This window comes from Callithrix jacchus, chromosome 12 (assembly GCF_049354715.1).
Source record: "Callithrix jacchus isolate 240 chromosome 12, calJac240_pri, whole genome shotgun sequence".
NCBI classification, from domain to species: domain Eukaryota; kingdom Metazoa; phylum Chordata; class Mammalia; order Primates; family Cebidae; genus Callithrix; species Callithrix jacchus.
Genome location: NC_133513.1, coordinates 9,801,482 through 9,821,725, shown reverse-complemented (window position 1 = coordinate 9,821,725; position 20,244 = coordinate 9,801,482). Strand labels below are relative to the sequence as shown.

The following is a 20,244-nucleotide window of genomic DNA, read 5'->3' as shown; positions in this document are numbered from 1 at the left end:
CATCTCCCCTGCTACTCGGGAAAGCCCAGGAGGACACGAAGTACTTCTCTCTTACTCACGGTTGGCCCTCATGAAAAGCAACATATACTTACATCTCCTGAATCCAAGATTAAACTGCAGATTTCTTTTCTTTTTTCCTTTTCTAGATGGAGTCTTGTTCTGTCACCAGGCTGGAGTGCAATGGCACAATCTTGGCTCACTGCAATCTCCAACTTCTGGGTTCAAGCAATTCTACTGCCTCAGCCTCCTGAGTAGCTGGGACTACAGAGGCTGCCACCATGCCCCGCTAATTTTTTGTATTTTAGTAGAGATGGGCTTTACCGGGTTTGCAAGGGTTGTCTCAATCTCCTGAACTTATGATCTGCCTGCTCCGGCCTCTCAAGTGGTGGGATTACAGGTATGAGCCAGCACGCCTAGCCAGATTTCTTAAGTATATACTTAGGGAGTAGCTGTATCTGTCTATGTCCCCCAAATAAACTATATCAGAGGTAAACGAGATGGTTGGGTACACCTCCTAAAAAGGAAAAATATGGGATCATTCGCCCTTAAATGCTTACTAACTCTCATTTTCTATGTGACATATCTCTTTACAATGTACTGTGTCTGCCTTGCTATTCATACATTAAATACTGATGCGATACATTTCCAAAATAATATAGATACCGCCTGTGCATGTATAGTTTTGCTTGGTTGTTGAGAGAAGGTCTCACTCTATCACCCAAGCTGGAGTGCAGTGGTGGGATCATAGCTCACTAAAGCCTTGACTTCCTGGGATCAAGCAATTCCCCCTGCCTCAGCCTCCCAAGTAGCTGGGACTGCAGGTGTGTATTACCGTACCCAGCTAATTTTTAATTATTATTTTATGAATATGGGGGTCTCACTATCTTGTCCAGGCTGGACTTGAACTCCTGGCTTCAGGTAATACTCCTACCTCAGCTTCCGAAAGTGCTGGAATGTCAGGTGTGAGAAACCACGTCCAGCCCTCGAGTACGTATAAGGTGTACACGTCTGCATACACACGCAACACACACAGCCTTCATCACTCAGCATCGCAGTGGCCTGCCTGAAGGACTGCTATCGAGAATGAAAGGCAAGAAGGTGAGTTCCTGGCTCTTCAGGACCCACTAATGTCCTGGCTGGCTGTCCAGCACCAAATGATGAAAATGAGGTCATAGAAATGGTTCAGGTTTCTGAACCATTAAAATGAAAACGTTCCTCTAAATAAGGCCCTTTCCCATCAAGGATAATGTCAAGAATGAAAAATATCCCTGTGTGAGCTGCTGCTCCCATTTAGTGGTTCCCAACTGGACTGTCTCAGTGCCAATCCGGCAGAACCACCTGCAAGGCGAGCTCTTTGAGAGCGAGCCTACCCACCGAGAGAGGCTATTTTGGAAGTCTCCTAAACCAAAAGAATCAAGATCAAAAAAAAAGGCAGCTTCACACAGTCAGGCTCTGGATGCAGTAAATTTAAATGGTCTTTTTCCTGGAGCCCCCAGAGACAGGCTAATCATGGGAATGACGGAAGATGTCTTAAAAATAGCATCGCCATTGTATTTTCAAAATAGCAAACGATATTCTTCTAAAGTCCCAAAACAGCTCTCAGAAGGAATTAAATAGCTTTCTTCAACTGGCAAAAGTTACAAAACAAAATATAAATTAAACATAGATTTACCAGAAAAAAAAAAAAAACCCACATCTTTGAAGGCAGTGCTGTTCGAGACGGACTTAGAACAAAGTTGGTCAATATTCGGGTCATCTACAATTTTGCCAACAATACAGAAGGCCCGAGTGAACAGGATTAGGCTGGGCACTTTTTCCCTCTAAACGCACTATGCTTAGCAGGTATAGAAATAGTCCCTATAATAATTTTCATACAAGAAGCTGGAAAAGAGAGAAGTTGGAGAATGATCGTAAAATATCTGAAGCTATGGAAAAATGATAAGGTCCCTGAATGAGCCGAATCACAAAGTATAATGGATTCTTTTTTGCTTTTGTTTTCACTCATCTGACAGATGACAATATCACTCTGGCCATGGAGGAGAGAATACTGGGATTTTCTGTCCTTGATGCAATCAACATTGTCCTAATTAGTACTAAATCTACTTAGGAGGGAGGAAGCCTCTCCAAGGAATAAAAAAAAAAAAAAAAAAAAAATCAAAGGTTTGCTTCATGGGGGAAGGTGGTGATATATACCCCAAAGAGCTGGCACTGTGGCCTGTAACACTTCAAATAAAACCAGGACCGCTTAGTGACCGTCCATGCTACTGACTTGCCCCAAATGGCCTGTGTAAGGAGAGTCAAGGGGCCGAAACCAGTACCTCTCAACATTTGCATTCACAGTCTGAGGATGCAAGGAGAACGGAACTCGAAATTCCTGACGGCCTTGGGAGGGGCAGCCAGGAGACCCCACAGAGGTACTGAAAGTGTTCACTTTCTGTTACCAAGGTCCATCTCTCTGTTCTTCCCCATCCTCTCTCCCTGCTGCCCCTCTGTATCTGCTGAGCCTCCAGTGTTGTTTTCCTCAACGGGGATTTTCATGGGGTTCCTGAGTGTTGTGTGCATGCAGGTAGAAAGAAGACACCTGAACGGCAGCAACAACAAAAGCCAAACACTAGTAAGCAGCAGGGCATGTGACATTCATGGGGGAGGTTTGGCGTTGGTCTAAAAGGAAAGACACAGCATTGATTGTTTTAAGGACAGGCCTAGAAGTCTGGTTATAACACAGATTGTTGAACCCAACTTGACAGTTTTAAATTCAACAGGTCAGGGCTGGAGCCTGAAAACTTGCGTTTCTAATCAGTTCCTAGGTGGTGCTGATGTTCCTGGTCCGGGACCACCCTTGGTTAATCACTGACACAGAGGAGGCTTTAGTAGTTTGTGTTTGTTTCTTTTCCCAGCATATTTCTTTCTTTTGTTTGTTTGTTTTTGAGACAGGAGGATCTTGCTGTGTCACCCAGGCTGGGGTACAGTGGGGCAATCTTGGCTTACTGCAATCAACACCCCCTGGGTTCCAGCGATTCTCCTGCCTCAGCCTCCCAAGTAGCTGGGATTACAGGCGCACGCCACCGTACCCAGCTAAGTTTTGTATTTTTAGTAGAGATGAGGTTTTACCATGTTGGCCAGGCTGGTCTAGAACCCCTGACCTCAAGTGATCCACCCACCTTAGCCTCTCAAACTGCTAGAATTACAGGTTTAAGCCACTGCACCTGCCCCATATTTCTGTTTTGAAAAAGAACCTCCCCTGAACCTCAGCCTTTCTGTAGAGCCCCTGACTTTCATTGGCACTAGGGAATCTGTTTAAAAATTGGTTTCCTCGAAAAACCAAACTCACAGCAATGGCAAATTGCGAAATGTGGATTGGTAAACATACTAATGAATAAAATCATATTCAAAAGGTTGGTGTATATGAGATTTTTCTCCCCTAAAACCCAGGAAAATAACTGCACTTTATTAATACAGAATAATCACATATTTACCTGCTCATGAGACTATCAACTCACTTTTTAATATAAAGAACATAATTATCACTGAAAAACAAAAATGTAGCAACATCATTATTTTTTTAAGCATGGATAATTTTCCTCTGGAAACTTGATAAATATATATGTATATCAAAAAAACAGCAATTTAAAATTATCCCCTTATATATTTTAAACTGAACCCGATGTCTTTACCACCATTTTGAAAACAGAAGGTGGTCTCTAAAGAATTTCCCACTGGAGTGTATTTTCACAATGAGCTGATTAAGACAGTGCAGTTGTTTCCCCTTATTCATAACAAACATTTAAAAACAAACTAAACAATTCTAAAGTGAATTAAGTTGCTTACCTTTGAGCCTCGCTCATTAAAAATAATTTCAACATCTAAGATTTTACCAAATTGCTGCAAAGAAACAGAAATACCTTATAAGCAAGAAGAGAAATGCAGTGGTTACTATGTACACGGGTAATTGTTTCCCATGTCAATTTTTTTCCCTCTTTGAATATCAAGGATACACATTTTATGGTTTATGGTTAAGTAATGTGCTTGAAACGAGAGAAAAAAACAACCACACATAGTATCTCCTTATGAAAGACACCAGCAGGGATCTGATAGAATTAACCTCTTGATTAATATTTTCTGGTTTTCTTTTTTTCTGTGTGCATGACTGCTTTCCCAGGCACTGACGCAGCAAACATGAAAAGTGGCTAGTATGTATATACAATGAGCCTTCTGGTCTACCCACTAAACACTAGGAGAAACACCCTTGTTAATCAGTGTCCCACAGGAATTTTAGGTGACTGGCCCCTAGCTCACAAAAAATAAAGGAGCAGCTCAAATATTTGAGAAAGAAAGTGCAAACTCCGCTATCCAGGTACACATCATAATCACAGTATCAGCAGTTGTGATCAGTGCTTGGGCTGAAATTCTCCAAGATAATTCTCCATATTGTGAAACGAGCAGACTTTAGACAACTGGCATGAATAGGCGCTATCAAAAGTCCAGAAACCAAGACTCAGATTATAAATAAATTATAGACAAATAAAATGCAGACAGCCAGTTACATTTAAATTTCAGATTTTTCAGGATATGTCACACACAATATTTGGGACATACTTATACTTGATAAAATAGTTGTTTATCTGAACGTCAAATTCAATGATTGTGTCTTAAATATTTTTAAATTTGTGAAATCTGGGAGTCCACATGAGAAATGCACATCAAGCAGTTGTTGATTCGCATTTCAAAATGGGGAGCATGGGCTGTGAAACTAGGGGCCTCGGATCATCTGAAATCCTTTCCTTCGACCTTGGAATGTTTTCAGTTTTCTGAGATCATGTGAAGGAGTGTGGGCATTTCTTGAGTACAACGGCCTACCCTGCGTACAAGCGGGTGAGAGAAGGTGATGTAAAATCATGTACCGTAGCCCAGGGAAAAATAAAATGGGAATTCTACCTCCATGCAGAATGAGAGCAAATGCCCTTCGAGTGAATAAACAGGGCAACATAAATATTTCCATCCTCTTTTGTTTGGAGCTTTCCTATCATTTTGAGCTTTCCTATCATTCCATTTACTTTTGCATTCTGAATTTTAATTGCATCCTATATGACCCTTGGAGTTTCCGTATTCCGTCTCTCCCCTGAGTGGAGAGCAATAAGCATGCTTCTGTGTAGCAGAGAACAGAGTGTGACTGGGGTGAGGGGCAGGATTAACAAGAAATAAACAATAAGACCACAAGGAAAGCAGGGGGGGCTTGTCTGACCAATGTGTTTCGGTCACAGAGTATCCAGAGATGCAGAGACTGAATGTCAAGAGGGTCCCGCTCACATTCAAGGAACAAATTATTTAGAACATACGGATGCTACCCTCTGGAATGTACAAAGAAAGCTACACTCCCCGGAATAGCAGGGAAAAAAATGTGTATGCCACTTGAATACAGACAGCTCAATCTTGAAATAAAAATAGTTCTGACTATGGGAAAAAGTAACCAAAAGTGTGTCACTCTGTGCCATAGAAATGTGCCAATTCCTCAGGATACAGACACTGTCCAGCCAGGGGAGTCACAGAAGTGCATTTTTCTGGTTGTGAAATAAAGAACGACTAGTACTTCTGCTCAAAGAAGCATATGAATAGGAAGAAACCAAGGAGAAAATACTCCAAAGAGAACGTGGAAGGGTGACATTGCTAGCACGCACCATGGAAACACCAGAAAGCATGCAGCGAACTCCTCCTGCAATCTGTGGACTTGGATCTCTTGGTCAAGAGAACATTCCTTTACAGAGCATTTTCAGTGCCCTAGTTTTAGGCAGAGAAAAAAAAAATGACTGAAAATAGAAGAAAACTTTCAGATTGGGGAAATGACGGATTTGCCGTTCAAAACGTGAACTGAATTTCATAGTAAAGAAAGCTCCAGTTTTGTGAACTCCTCAAGCAGTAATTTTGATACAATCACCCTAGAATATTCCATCTGCATAGACACCATCATATTGGTTTCAAGCATAAGAGCCTAGAAGCATCTCTATTTGCACAAAGAGAAGCTTGAAGAGGACTTCTTCCAAAACCACGATGCAACTGTCGTCTACGGAACCTTCTCTAGGCCGTCAACCCAAAAACATTTCTTTCAAAACAGGATCTGATGGAGACAGAACCAATCAATCAGCAATCTTAACATGTGCCTTTCCCTCAGTGAAACAATGACACCAGATGCCCTGAGACAATCTCAAAGTTTGCTTCCGTGGCACTTGCTGTTAGGTTGACGGTTCGCAAAGCCGGTGAAACGAGCCTGAAGAAGAATGCTGATGTAAGCCCCATTTCCAAGACAGTTTTGCACTATATTTATAGTATCAACAGTTTAATTGGGAAGTTTGCTACTAATGATGTAAACACAGCTGGCACATTTTCAATTTAAATAGACACGACTCATTCGCAGACATAACTAGCGTTTGTTTGCTCAACAGCAACGTTCAGCTGCAGTCAACAACGCCTCAAATCCACACAAGGTGTCTCAATAGCTGTTATCCAGAACAGCATCCAGAAACTTACAGGCACACACTTGGGCAAATATGTGCCAAGCATTTTTAGGCATTCTCAGATCAAACAATATTTCTGTGAAAAACTGTGGAGGATGGTGAACGGACACAGCATAAAACATGAAAGTAAAGGTTGGTTCAAAGAGTGTGCAGAGAGGCCAAGGAAAGGCATCATCCCAGTTTTTCTTAGTGTCACCTTCATGTTCAGAATGCAGAAGTAGAGGGAACCACGCCGTGTCCCCCATAATGGCTTCACTCCTCATACATCGTGGTAGATGTAACTTTGCATTAACGTTGTAAGTACAGGCAAGCTTGTCTCATTACTAAAAAAAAAAATGATTTTGAAATTTTCCTTCGCATGTGCTAAAAGCCATGTGATCTGTTTTTCTGTGACAATAAAGAGAGGCTTCAGTGGACCACTTTCCTGGGGCCCTATTTAGTTCTCTTGTGTGTTTTGACATTATTGTTGTAGAAACAGGGTCTCCCTATGTTGCCCAGGCTGGTCTCAAACTCTCGAAGTAAAGCCATCCTCCCACCTTGGCCTCCCAAAGGGTGGCCATCCAAGAAGGGTCTGTATTTTGATCCCTAGAGTAAGGCTGTGAAATCAGCAAAGTTGTTGTGTAAATTTGAGAACTGTACTCATGAAGCAACTGTTTCTGACAGTCCAGGGATGGCATCCAGAAGATCCACCCATCTGCTGTAGCAGAGGTCTGGCTATCTCACAGTCCACTTCTCTGATTTAAAACACAGAATGTTTAAATGTTAAGTTAAACATTCTTAATACTGCAATTAATTTGATAGAAAGCCATATGTTCCTCTCTTAGGATCATCAAATATTTATTTGTAAAGAAAATGCATGCTCATGCATGATACCTAAGGTGAAGACACAGCGTGAGGAAAAGGTAGCAGGATGTAAAACTATTCCTTCCAGTGAAACATCTAGTGCCAGTGTCACTGCATGTAACAGATCCATTCACTTGAACTTCAGCTGGCATTTTTAAAAGACTGTGATTCTGCTTTGTATATTGTAGCCATAAAACGTCTTTCCCAAGGAGTGTCCCATCTCAAATGAAGAAAAAAAGACAAATAAGACGAGCTAGAGAATTTAATGCCAAACAGGGGGGCAAATGCTTCCAAAGAGTAGAAAGTAAAGAATATGAAGCATGAGGTGGAAAAGGTAATCACGATTCCAATCTTTATGAAGAAGTGCTGAAGATACAAATTAAAATAGGAGTCACCTGCAGTAACCATCAGGCATGCAACGGCTGCCGATGGCATGGTCGAATGATTATTTTATTTTTATTTTTTGAGATGGAGTTTCACTCTTGTTACCCAGGCTGGAGTGCAATGGCGCGATCTCGGCTCACTGCAACCTCCGCCTCCTGGGTTCAGGCAATTCTCCTGCCTCAGCCTCCTGAGTAGCTGGGATTACAGGCACGTGCCACCATGCCCAGCTAATTTTTTGTATTTTTAGTAGAGATGGGGTTTCACCATGTTGACCAGGATGGTCTCGATCTCTTGACCTCGTGATCCACCCGCCTCGGCCTCCCAAAGTGCTGGGATTACAGGGGTGAGCCACCACACCCGGCCCATGGTCGAATGATTAATGGTTACAGACATTGTGATGAACAATGCCAAGTTTTCGACAGTTTGAAAAAGGCGGTTGCTTTTGTGTCTTGTTTTGCTTTTGACTTTAAAATCCTATGCCCGGATTTAACAAGAGACAGAGCGGGGGAAACGCACAAAGATCTTCGTGACTGTCTCTAACTGTCCTCACTATAACCTCTGCCAAAGTGTGAAAATGAAGACAGGATTGAACACCAAAAGGAGAGAAGATGTCTCATGTCTAGACGATGAGGGAAGCACTTACTTGGAGTTAAACTGTAGCTTCTTGCAGTAACTATGACCTGAAAGAGGACACCCTCCTAAATACCGTATACTCCGCTGCAGTGAGCCCTTGAGAATGTCTACAGATGCTTCATAACGTGATTCTTGCTGCTAAATGTATCAAGAATTTAGCTCTGTGACCACCGATATTTGGCAGGAAAGAACAGATTTTTAGTGTCTAAAATTCTATTTCTTTAGAATGGTGGTTGTAAACTAAGGAGGTTTGAGAGTCATTGCTAGGGAGTCCACGAATGCATACATTCCTGGTAATTTTATAGACAAAATTTACAGGAAGAAAATGTTGCATGTGTTTAGAAATGGACAGAAATGCTGTGTGTGATGAACAAAGGTAAGCTTAGTGCTGCAGAACACATGGCACGTTGTCTTAACTGATAGGTATTAAGTGTATCTGTCATCTTGTCAATTGCTTTAAAAATCTTGACTTTATGTGGTGGTGCACGCCTGTAGTCCCAGCTTGTCAGGAAGCTGAGGCACGAGAGTTGCTTAAACACAGGAGGCAAAGCAATGAGCTGAGATCATGCCTCTTCACTCCAGTCTGGGCAACAAAGTAAGACTCTGTCACAAACCAAAAAGAAAAAGTGGAGTGGGGGGGTGGATGGGTGCGGTGGCTCACCTCTCATACTGTAATCCCAGCACATTGGTAGGTCAAGGCAGGAGGGCTGCTTGAGACCAGGAATTTGTGACCAGTGTAAACAACATAGTGAGACACCATCTCCATTTTTAAAAAATACTTAAAAATTAGCCCAGCATCGTGGCTTGTGCCTGTAGTCCCAGCTACTTGGGAGGCTGAGGTGGGAGGATCACCTGAGCTCAAGTGCGTAAGTTTTCAGTGAGCCATGATCACACCACTGCACTCGAGCCTGGGTAACAGTGAGACCTTGTCTTTTTAAAAAGTGCTCAGAATGTAGTAGGTTTGGATCAAGGTTTGATGACAGGCAGTATAATTTTTTGGCAAGATCTCTCTCCTTGTCGTCTACCCTACCCCTATAAGACTGGAGAGAATCAGGATCCCTTCTCAAAATACTCTGTGAGTGCTCTGAATACCTCTGTGATTTAGCATTGTAGCCTGCCACAACTTTCAAGATAACCAAGATGACCAGGGGGAAAAGTACTCTTTAGGGGTGGAAATTGGGGTGAGCCGCCATAAGTGACACCATGAAAGAGTGTCAGGACGGTCATTAAGGGGACCGAATTCAAAGCCAACATCACAATGACACCTGATGAGAAAAAAAAGAGACTGCATAGCACGACGTCTTCCTAACCTGACACGGCAAAGAGAATATAGCTCCTCTCACCGCCCATCATTCAAACCTGGTGTTACTGCCTCACACACACTTAACCTCGACTCTCATTTTGAATGCTCTGCACTTTTCAAAGTCATCTTTGACCTGAAAGTGCCCGAGGGTATCTCTGTTCTGCAGGAGTTGGAGGGCTCAACTCAAGGTTATTACCAAATGAGAGAGATAAAAGTGCAAGAGCTGACCTTTTCCTCTGAAATGTCAGCATTCAAGGCTCGGTATCTTTAATATTGGGATGCTTGTTCTGCTTCTGTGTCAGATGCATATCTGATAAGCATCATGGGTGTATAGGAAGCAAAAGGTGCAAGCTAATCCCCAGCTTGCAGTACCTTTGAGTAGTGAACCTGGAGAACGACACCAGCCTGGCTCAGAATGAGGCATTGGAGTTGGACATCTTCTGGTTCCTTTTTTAGTATTTACATCCATTTATAAACGTAGAGGAAGAGTCTCTCAGCAGCCCACCTCTGTTAAGGATGTAGTTCTTTTCACTGAATCCACAGGCACCTGCTATCATTGCTGGGATGTCATGGACAAATTGGCTACATTTGCAAACAAGAATGATATTCAAGCCCTGTCATAGCTTTGTCCAATGGTGGAATGGAGCTTAAAGAAATGGCAAACTTATGGCTTCCCAAAGTGGACAGTGAAGATATCTTTCAGAAAAAAAACAATTAGGGACAAGATGACCTATAAAAAACCAATGCTATTACTTTCTCCTGGGTTAGTGGTGACTTCTGGCCTGCTCTGTGTCTCACCATGCTGCCTGGGCAAGGCTACCCTTCATGGTATGTGGCACATAGCACCACAGTAAGTACCTCTGAATCCGTGTCACGGACTTCAGGAGGATGTAGACTGCAGGAATCAATACGGACTTTAGAAACTGCTAGCTCATTTGGTGGTGGTGGTGGTGGTTTGGTTTGTTTGCTAAACTCAGCTTTATGCAGAATTGTTCTCTGCCACTGAATCTGAAAGCTAAACGCACAGTGCCTGGGAAAGACTAGGGAATGCGGGAGTACATCATGAGTCAGCCTGTGGATAATCTGACAACTGCAAGAGAAAGCAAAACAAAGAGGACTTGATGTGTATTTTACCTAGAGTATAATGTCCTGGGCCACTGAATTTGGGACCATCAGTGGGCTTTTTACAACAGTGGGTCATCTAGGAGTTTGTTTTCCATTTGGGCCTCCGAGTTACTCATTAGAAGAAAACCACTTGGCAAAGGAGATACATGGTGAGCATTAGGTACAGAAATACATGCTAAAACCATAAAGAGATTCTAGCCACAAAAAACCGGCAGACTAGGCTCTAAGATGTTTCTCCCTATGTAAACATCTAACCTTAGTATCGTAAATACCGCAGACTTACATGAGACAGGGAGGTCTGTGGAACCTCCGGAGCGAGCAGTGCTGAGAAGAGAGGTGGTACTTACACCAAACATTTGTCTGAGGTCCGGATCCCGGAACCTGAAGGGGATGTTGGAGACATGCAGCCGCTTGGGCTGAGACTTGTTTTCCGTGTTTTCGGAAGGTTGTGTCTGGGGCTGGCCATCCGTCGGTGCTGCGTCGTCTGTCTGCTAAAAGAACAAGGAGACATCGAAGAGGCTCTGAGTGGACAAAAATACTATCTTCCAATGCACTTTAGCTTCCCTAAAGCCAGAACCCAGGAATCAGAGAAGGGAAGGAACTACCGAGTCATGCATTCATTCATTCATTCATTCATTCAACAAGTGTTTTCTCAGCATCCACTGAGTGCTAATCATGAATCTGGGATTGGGCAGTGGGCAAAGCAGACAAAAATCATTTCCCTCAGGGAGCATCATTCTCATGGGGCAGCACAGACAATAAATCCACTGATAAATAGAGAGTTGGAAGACAGAGAAAAGCACTAAAGGCTAGAAAAAGCAAAGGGAAGGGACTGGGAGGTGCTGGGGTTGGGAGGTGGGGAGTGGGAACCTCATCAAGAAGAGGGTAATAATTATTAAAGGTAGGAGAATGTGTTTTTCTTAACTGATGCTCTTCAGAATCTTAACATATGCCTACACAGTTGTTCGGGCAGTTGTGCAGATAAAATATAATTAAACGTGAACAATTTGAAAAGACTAGTTGACATTCTGGAGTTCAAATAAGCAGCTGCCTGACTTATACTTTTAAGGTTCTAATTGCACAAACTTGTGCTGTCCACTACAGTTGACCACATGTGATTTAAGTGAGTTAAGTAAGATATTGAATGTTGTTTGCATTAGCTGTATTTCAGGTTTGCTCAGGAACCACATATAGTGAGTGCTTCCATATCGAATAATGCAAATATCGAACACTTCCGTCTCTGCAGAAAGGTCTGTTGTGCTCTTTGCCTAGACCCTGTAACATTATTAGCCTAAGTCACTGGTTCATCACCCCTCTCCTCCAGATAAGGCTGTATAACACTGTGTCACATTGACACCTGTATATAGGCAGGAACTAGGGGAAAAGTCACAGTAACGCTTGGTATCATAGCCACTGTCATACTGGCAGATCTAGAGTTCTAACATTTCAGACATTGAGCGTTTGACACTTTCTCTGCAATTAGCATGTGTCGCCTGTGGGTGGCAGTAAAGGCCATCCACATCAGATACCCACTTTGAAACTATGCTAGAAAGCTTAGCGGAAGCCTACCAAATTTGAGTGAGGGATCACCCTGACCTATTTATAAGCAATCTAGAAATACATAATTGGGACAAAACTATCGATGCAAAATGCTAACGACTTAGAGAAGGATACCGTCTTACAAAGTGAAATACAAAACAAACACCCAGATAACACGGACATAATTCGCAAGTTTCTCACCATCCCTGGTATTTACTGGAGGGTTTCATTTGCATTGTCCTTCCTGACACACCCTGAATTGCATTTTGAAATAAAGACATCCCGTTGGCTGCTAACCATTCTTCTAGGCTGATGCGGTATCAAAAGCCCTACCAGATGATTTCTTCAACTTTGAAGTGCAAGCCATGATGACAACAGTATTTAGTCATTTTGTCTGTACTGCTGGATTAAATAGAAAGCAGTACCACCGTACATTTTCTTAACTGAAAAATAAAAAATAATGAGTTCACACCTTCCAAGGCTTTGTGATTAAATAATGTGTACTAACTTGGCCAAGTTCCTGGCATGTATTCATTAAATGGAAAGTAGTGAATTATTTAGACTGATGGTAATTTTTTTAATACCAAAAAGAGGAATGAACTTTTTGAGAAACACGCAGAAAAGGCTGTCATCTGCTTATTTTTAAAGTGTTTACACATCTTTACCGAGCAACTGCTTTGTGTTGGACACATAAATCAGCCCTCCGGGTCACATGCAATTCCTACTTTAGTGCATGACAGCGATAGAGAAAGATGCTCATAAATAGACTCATTTTGTTGTTGTTTTCTTAGAGTTCAGCCTTGCCCTGTCACTCAGGCTGGAGTGCTGTGGCCCAATCATGGCTCACTGCAGCCTTGAACTCCTGGGCTCAAGGGATCTTCCCACATGAGCCTTCCAAGTATCTACAAGTACAGGCACGCACCACCACATCCAGCTAATTTTCATTTGTAGAGACAGGGTCTCACTATGTTGCCCAGGCGGGTCTTGAACTCCTGGCCTCAAATGATTTTCCTGCCTCGGCCTCCCAAAGCAGTGTGGCTACAGGCATAAGACATCATCCCCAGCAGATACAGACTGCTAAATGTTGGGATAAGAGGCAATCACAAAGGGCAAAGTAACCTTACATCAGGGTCATACCACACTGTGGAAGGTTCAGCAAAGCTTGCCAATTCGGGAAGTAAAATTTTAGGTGGGAGATGTCGAAGAGAAGAGAAGGAAATGACTCAGGCTATACCAAGAGAGGGCAGAGATATGCAGAGATGTGAAAGGATGTCCTGGATGCAGTAGAGTACACGCGAACTTCAGCACCGCTGGCCAGAAGAGGCATGTATGCAGGAAAGGCAGGAGGGCAGCTTTCAGAGGTAGTCAGGGGGCTAAAGGACCCTGTGTACACAGCAAGAGTTTAAGCTTCATCCTAAAAGCAATGAGGAGCCACCTAAGGATCACAGCAGGAATCTGGTATGAGCAGCCTGTGACACAAATGATACATGTCTGTTTAACGGTTGGCTGACTCACTGACCAAATGAATTACTAGTGCATGAATAGACGAATGAAGAAGTGCACAGTCAATGTTGCCACCTTCATGTGATAGTTGAAGAACAATATTGTAACACTGAAACCCAGACAGAGCAGAATCTGGGTTTTCTCCACTGGGAATATGAGGTTGTGTGCCATGTCTATGACACAGACATGAGCCTGAATCATGCAACTGTCACTTCTCAGAGGGTGAGGAGTTTTAGTACTCTGCATCAGACTCGGAGGTTGCAGATGCTGTAGCTGAAAACCCAAGCTTCTAGTCCATTGTTTTCCATCCTGTTAGACGCTCCTGTTTAAATGCAAAAATGAAATGAGCTCCTCCTTATCCTGAGAAGGAAACCTAGATTTGGATTTGTGTACAACTGCTGGATGTTTCAGTTTAATAAACCTAATTTGGAATTACAGAGATTATGATTAAACATATTAAATGATTAATAGCATTATGCCACTCATGTGAAAATTAAAATTAATCATCTCTAGTCAAACAGGACTTTGGAGAAATCTTTGTGTTGTTCCCTTTGATAAAAACATACAATGCTCAATTAATCATTTTGCAGTGTATGCTTATATATAAATGCCTATAAATTGTTATGGAGAAATACCTGTGTGATAAAAGGAATTCTTAAAGCATGTAAAATAAAGTAAGCCAAAAGTGTTTCAGATCATTGTGGGCCTGTGGAAAGGGAAGAGGAGCAGTGTTAGGAAGGAGAGGCTGAATAAGGAAGAAGACAGAAAAAGGAAACCTCTTTAAGCCTGCATGCCTTTCATATGTTCAGATGTAGCACAAAGAACCAGAGTCTTGGAATCACGCAGACGATCTCTGTTATTTACTAATCTTACGCTGGTCACTTTTCCTCTCTAAGCCTCAGTTTACTCTTCCAACAAAGGTCATTAATAGGGTAATGGGGCCAGGTGCAGTGGCTCATGCCTGTAATCCCAGCACTTTGGGGGTTAAGGTGGGAAGATGGTTTGAGACCAGCATGCAACATAGTGAGACCTGTCTCCACTAAATAATTTTTTTTTAAAAAACGAGCTGAGCATGGCCCTGTGCCTGTCATCCCAGCGACTTGGGAGAGGAAAGTGGGAGATTGCTCGCGCCCAGAGATCCACGCTGCAGGGAGGGAAGATCACACCGCTGCATTCCAGCCTGGGCAATGGAGCAAGACTCTGCCTCTAAAACGAAAACAAGAAGAACACGAATGTTGGTAAGCTCACAGGATTGCGGTAAGCACCAAATGTAGCAGGGGATGATGGAGCGGCTACCCCAGAGCCTAAAGCCTGTTGCAGTTAATGACTATCACCAACACTTCCATGGGTGTGATTTTTTTTCTTTCCCCTTTTTCTGGGACCTTGCAGGGAAAACCTATTTAGAACAAGCCTGTGTTTTATGTCTTTGTATTTGTTTCCTGAAAGATGACCGCAAAACTGGTGGCTGAAAGCCGGTGACCTTCATTCTTTTGCAGCTGCATAGCCCAGAAATCTAAAATCGAGGTGCTGGGAGGGCCACTCCCTTCAGAGGCTCCAGGGAGGAATCATGCCTTGCCTCTTGGAGCTTTTGATGACTCCAGGCATTCCTCGGCTTGGGGCGGCATCCTTCCAACCTCTGCTCCCACCTATACAGGCTTTACTTCTCTCTGCGTGGCTGACCATTACATTTCCCTCTTCCTTTTTCTCCTTAAAAGTGTTATTAGTTGTTGGCTGGGCATGGTGGTTCACGCACGGTAATCCCAGCTCTTAGGAGGCCAAGGTGGAAGAATCACCTGAGGTCAGGAGTTCAAGATCAGCCTGGCCAACATGATAAAAACCCATTTCTTTTTTTCTTTTTTCTTTAAGAAAGAAGGAGAGGAAGAAAGAAAGAAAAAAAATGAAGGAGAGGAAGACAGAGGAAGAAAAAGAGGAAGAGAGAACAGGAATGTTGTTTTATTCTAAAAATGAGTATTGAAAACCTCTTTTATGCCAATAATTGTGCTTAATAATGGCCGATCAATATTTCATTTAAACCTGAGTAGGTGTGATGTGATACTGCTAAGGATGTATATTTTGTGTATTTAAAGTGGAGAGTTCTATAAATGTTTATTAAGTTTACTTGTTCTGGATCTGAGTTCAAGCCTTGGATATTCTGTCTCATTGATCTATCTAATATTGATGTTGAAGTCTCCCACTATTATTGTGTGGGAGTCTAGGGAGTCTAAGTCTAAAAACCCATTTCTATTTAAAAATACCAGAATTAGCCAGGTGTGGTGATGGGTGCCTGGAATCCCAGCTACTCAGGAGTCTGAGACAGGAGACTCGATTAAACCCCGGAGGTGGAGGTTGCAGTGAGCTGAGATCATGCCAGTACCCTCCAGCCTGGGCAACAAATAGCAAAACTCTACCTCAAAGAAAAAAAAGATACTAGTTATTGAGCCACCCTAAATCCAGGAGGATTTTTGTTTTGATCCTTAATTCCATCTGCAAAGACTTCCTTTTCTCCCCCTAAATAAGATCACATTTATTCACGGTCTATGGAGGTTAGGACATGGACATGTTTCTGGAGGTCACCATGCACTCTGCTATGTCTCTCCACCAAACGTACAACAGGTGCGTGCAGTACAAACAAGCAGCTGTTATCCAGAAGGAACTGTGTCCTCCGCCCCTTCAGGGAGCACGAGGTTCTCAAGATGAGTGGCCTCAAAGCAGATCTAGGAGATGGGGAATGAATATCCCTGCCAGGCTCTCATCTGTCAACTGGAGTTGTGATGGTTAATAACTGAGTGTCAACTTGATTGGGTTGAACGATGCAAAGTACTGGTCCTGGGTGTATATGAGGGTGCTGCCAAAGGAGAATGAAATCTGAGTCAGTGGACTGGCAGAACCCCCCTCAATCTGGGTGGGCACCATCTAATCACCTGCCAGTGTGCCTAGGATAAAAGCAGGCAGGGAAACATAAAAAGACTAGACTGGCTGAGTCTTCCAGCCTACATCTCTTCCCCCATGCTGGATGCTTCCTGCCCGCAAACATGGGACTGTAAGTCCTTCAGCTTTTGGACTCCTGGACCGTCTACAGAGTGAAGGCTGTAGTGTCAGCTTCCCTGCTTCTGAGGTTTTGGGACTCAGCCTGGCTTCCTTGAGCCTCAGCTTATAGGTGGCCTATTGTGGGACTTCTTAACCTTGGGATCATGTCAGTCAATACTCCTTAATAAATTCCCCTTTATATAAATATATATTCTTTCCCTTTAGAGAACCCTAACACAGCAGTCACTCCAATGAGACCCCCAAATGAACAGAGAGGAGACTTGAGTCTTCCTCTGTCCAGCCCACTCTCCCCAGCGGCTTTTGATTGTGGCCCTGGAGGCCAGGATGCCTGGATGGAAAGCCTTTCATCAGCCTCTTGAAAGGCTATCAACACTCAAAACCAGAGACGCTGCCCGTAGGTTCCCAGCACCTACCACTGTGCCTCACTCAACTTGACAAGTCGTTATAGCATCCGTGAGAGGCTTGCTGAAGGTTATGGCAAGAGCATAGTGTATAATTCCTAAGGAGAAGAAAATGTGTAAAAGGTAGAAAACCTGCTATAATAGAACAAACCATCTAGGAGGCACATTCCTGAAGGGCAGTGGCTACGGATGCAGCATTACAGTCCCTACAGATGTAGCACATCAAAGCTCAGTGGGAATTAATCTCTGTAAGAACTCTCCATTTATCTTTTTTTTTTTGGAGATAGAGTGCTGCTGTGTTGCCCAGGCTGGAGCGCAGTGACACAGTCGCACCTCATTGCAACCTCTGCCTCCCAGGTTCAAGAGATTCTCCTGCCTCAGCCTCTCGAGTAGCTGGGATTAGAGGCATGTGCCACCGTGCCTGGCTAATGTTTGTATTTTTAGTAGACATGGGTTTCATCATGTAGGCCAGGCTGGTCTTGAACTTCTGATGTCAGGTGATCCGCCTGCCTGGACCTCCCAAAGTGCTGGGATTACAGGCATGAGCTATTGCATCTGGCCATAAGAGTTATGTTTTGCTCTAAAGTGACACCCACCTGAATGGACATGACCAAATTTGGGAGATCAGAAGGTGGGATATAGCAACACAGAACATTTGGAGAATGGAGGAAATGGAGGGCAGTCAGTAAAGCAAGGGTGTTAGAGGTGGAAGGGAAAGTGACCAGGGATATCCCCGTCTCAGAGGCTTCCAACCTGCATCCTCATTGGATCTCTGGATCTATAAGCTTCAGTGTTCTCTTCCCTCACCTGCTGCCTGTCTTCCATTCTTGCTCGTTGGCCTCTTGGCTTTTCCTGGCCCCATCTTTGGCCTTTGCAATCATTCTGTCTTTCCCTGGGACACCATTTGCCCTCATGCCAGTACGGTCTCTGTCCAGGTGCCAATCAATGGAGAAACCGTCAATGGCCCCGTGATCTACAACAACTCTGCACCAGCATTCTCTCTCCCTTTGACCACTGATTTCTTCACAGCACATATCTCTTCTTGCCTTTTTATGATTTTATTCTGTGATTTCGTATCTTGCCTGTCTTTTCCACCAGGATGTAACCCCAGGAGAGCAGAGACTGTGGCTTTTCTGTTCACTGGACACTACCACTACAGCAGAGTTCCTCAATGTCGGCTCCATTGACATCTGGGGCTGGTTCATTTGGATGGGGGGGATCATCCTCTTCACTGTAGAATGGACAAAAGCATCAATGGCCTCCACCCGCTACATGCTAGTCATCTACCCCTGAGCTGGAACCAAAAATATCTCCTGGGTTTCAGATGAATCCTGGGAGGCAAAACTGTATCACTTGAAACTGCTGAACTGGAGTCCAAGGTGAGTTCTCAGTAAATACCTGCCCTGTAAGTGACTAAGCCTGGTTTGATCGTGAGTGAGCTGCAAGCCTGCTAACTTCATGTCTGTGGATCTCAGTGTGCATAGACATAGAACAATAAATGGAGGCTCGTCCTCGATGCTTCAGAGTAAGATGACATCCAAGCCTTTGTGAACGGTTAAGTCCCGCGCATAAAGAGAGGATGTTATCGGTATGATCACTATTAACACTATTAATAACCATCAGCTTTTTTTTTTTTTTTCTGAGGCCCATGCACAACTCTGAGATGCAGCCTCCCCATCAAGCAGGAAAGGCTGCAGGACCCTTCACAGATGGGAAGTCCATTAACCTCAAGAGGTGGCTTTCCAGGAGACACTTGGCAAAGCTTCCCTCCTAAGCTTATTAGGACCACAGTGCTAGCTTCTACCCAGGCCCAGGGTGAAGGTCCTATTAGGAGGTGGAATATGTGCTGCAGATTTTTCTTAATAAACAAACTCCCCAGGTATCAGTGCAGGTTATAAATATTAAGAAACCACCACCGGCACTTTAATCTCCTGAAGATCACTTACTTCTTCCACAAAGACCTTAATAAAGAACCACGGGGCTCCCTCTGCTATAATCGTTCCTAATTCAATGAACAGCTCTGAGCAACCCAAGACTAATCCTGGTGAAATTGGATTCTGATATCGACCAATCCAGGGATGACTGAGAGAAAACGCATAGTCGTGTAGAGATACATGCCTTTGGATTCTGTCCCCGTGCTGAAATTTCCTCTGTCTGACCCTATGCAGACACGACTGAGGCCACCTATGTGGCATTTTCTGGTGAGGACTAGGTAACTGGGTACAGAAGCACATGGAAAGAATTTTTTTCCTTCAGTTCTAAAGTACATGTGCAGGTTTGGTACCTAAGTAAATGTGTGCCATGGTGGTCTGCTGCACCTATCAACCCATCACCTAAGTATTAAGCCTCATATGCATTAGCTATTTATCCTGATGCTCTCCCTTTACCCCTTCCCCAGACAGTCCTCAGTGTGTGTTGTTCCCCTCCCTGTGTCCACGTATTCTCACTGTTCGGGTCCCACTTATGAGTGATAAGGTGCAGTGTACAGTTTTCTATTCCTGCACTAGTTTGCTGAGGATAACAGCTTTCAGCTCCATCCATGTCCCTGCAAAGGACATGATCGTCTTCCTTTTTAGGGCTACATAATATTTCATGGTATATATGTGCCACATTTTCTATAATCTATCATTGATGGGCATTTCAGTTGCCTCCATGTATTTGCTATTTTGAATAGTGCTACAGTGAACATTTGGGTGCATGTGTCTTTACAATAGAAAGATTTATAATCCTTTGGTTATATAGCCAGGAATGGGATTACCAGGTAAAATGGTATTTCTGGTTCTAGGTTTTTGAGGAATCACTACACTGTTATCCACGATGGTTGAGCTAATTTACATTCAGGGAAGGAATATCTGTGGTTAAGCAGCTCTGAGTTAAAACTCCAGTTTCATCACTTACTAGTCCAGCTGTGTACATTCTTCTGAGCCTCAGTTTTCTCAGATGCAAGCTCAGATAA

At 43.4% G+C, this 20,244-nt stretch overlaps 1 protein-coding gene across 1 annotated transcript in view; it reads right to left on the bottom strand.

The window, feature by feature from the left end:
- Positions 1 to 20,244, bottom strand: part of RBFOX1 (RNA binding fox-1 homolog 1) — a 2,602,982-nt gene that overhangs the window by 139,654 nt on the left and 2,443,084 nt on the right. The window contains 2 exon segments of the mRNA XM_078344605.1: positions 3,829 to 3,882; positions 11,145 to 11,288. Of these exon segments, the coding sequence (XP_078200731.1) occupies positions 3,829 to 3,882; positions 11,145 to 11,288 (198 nt within the window).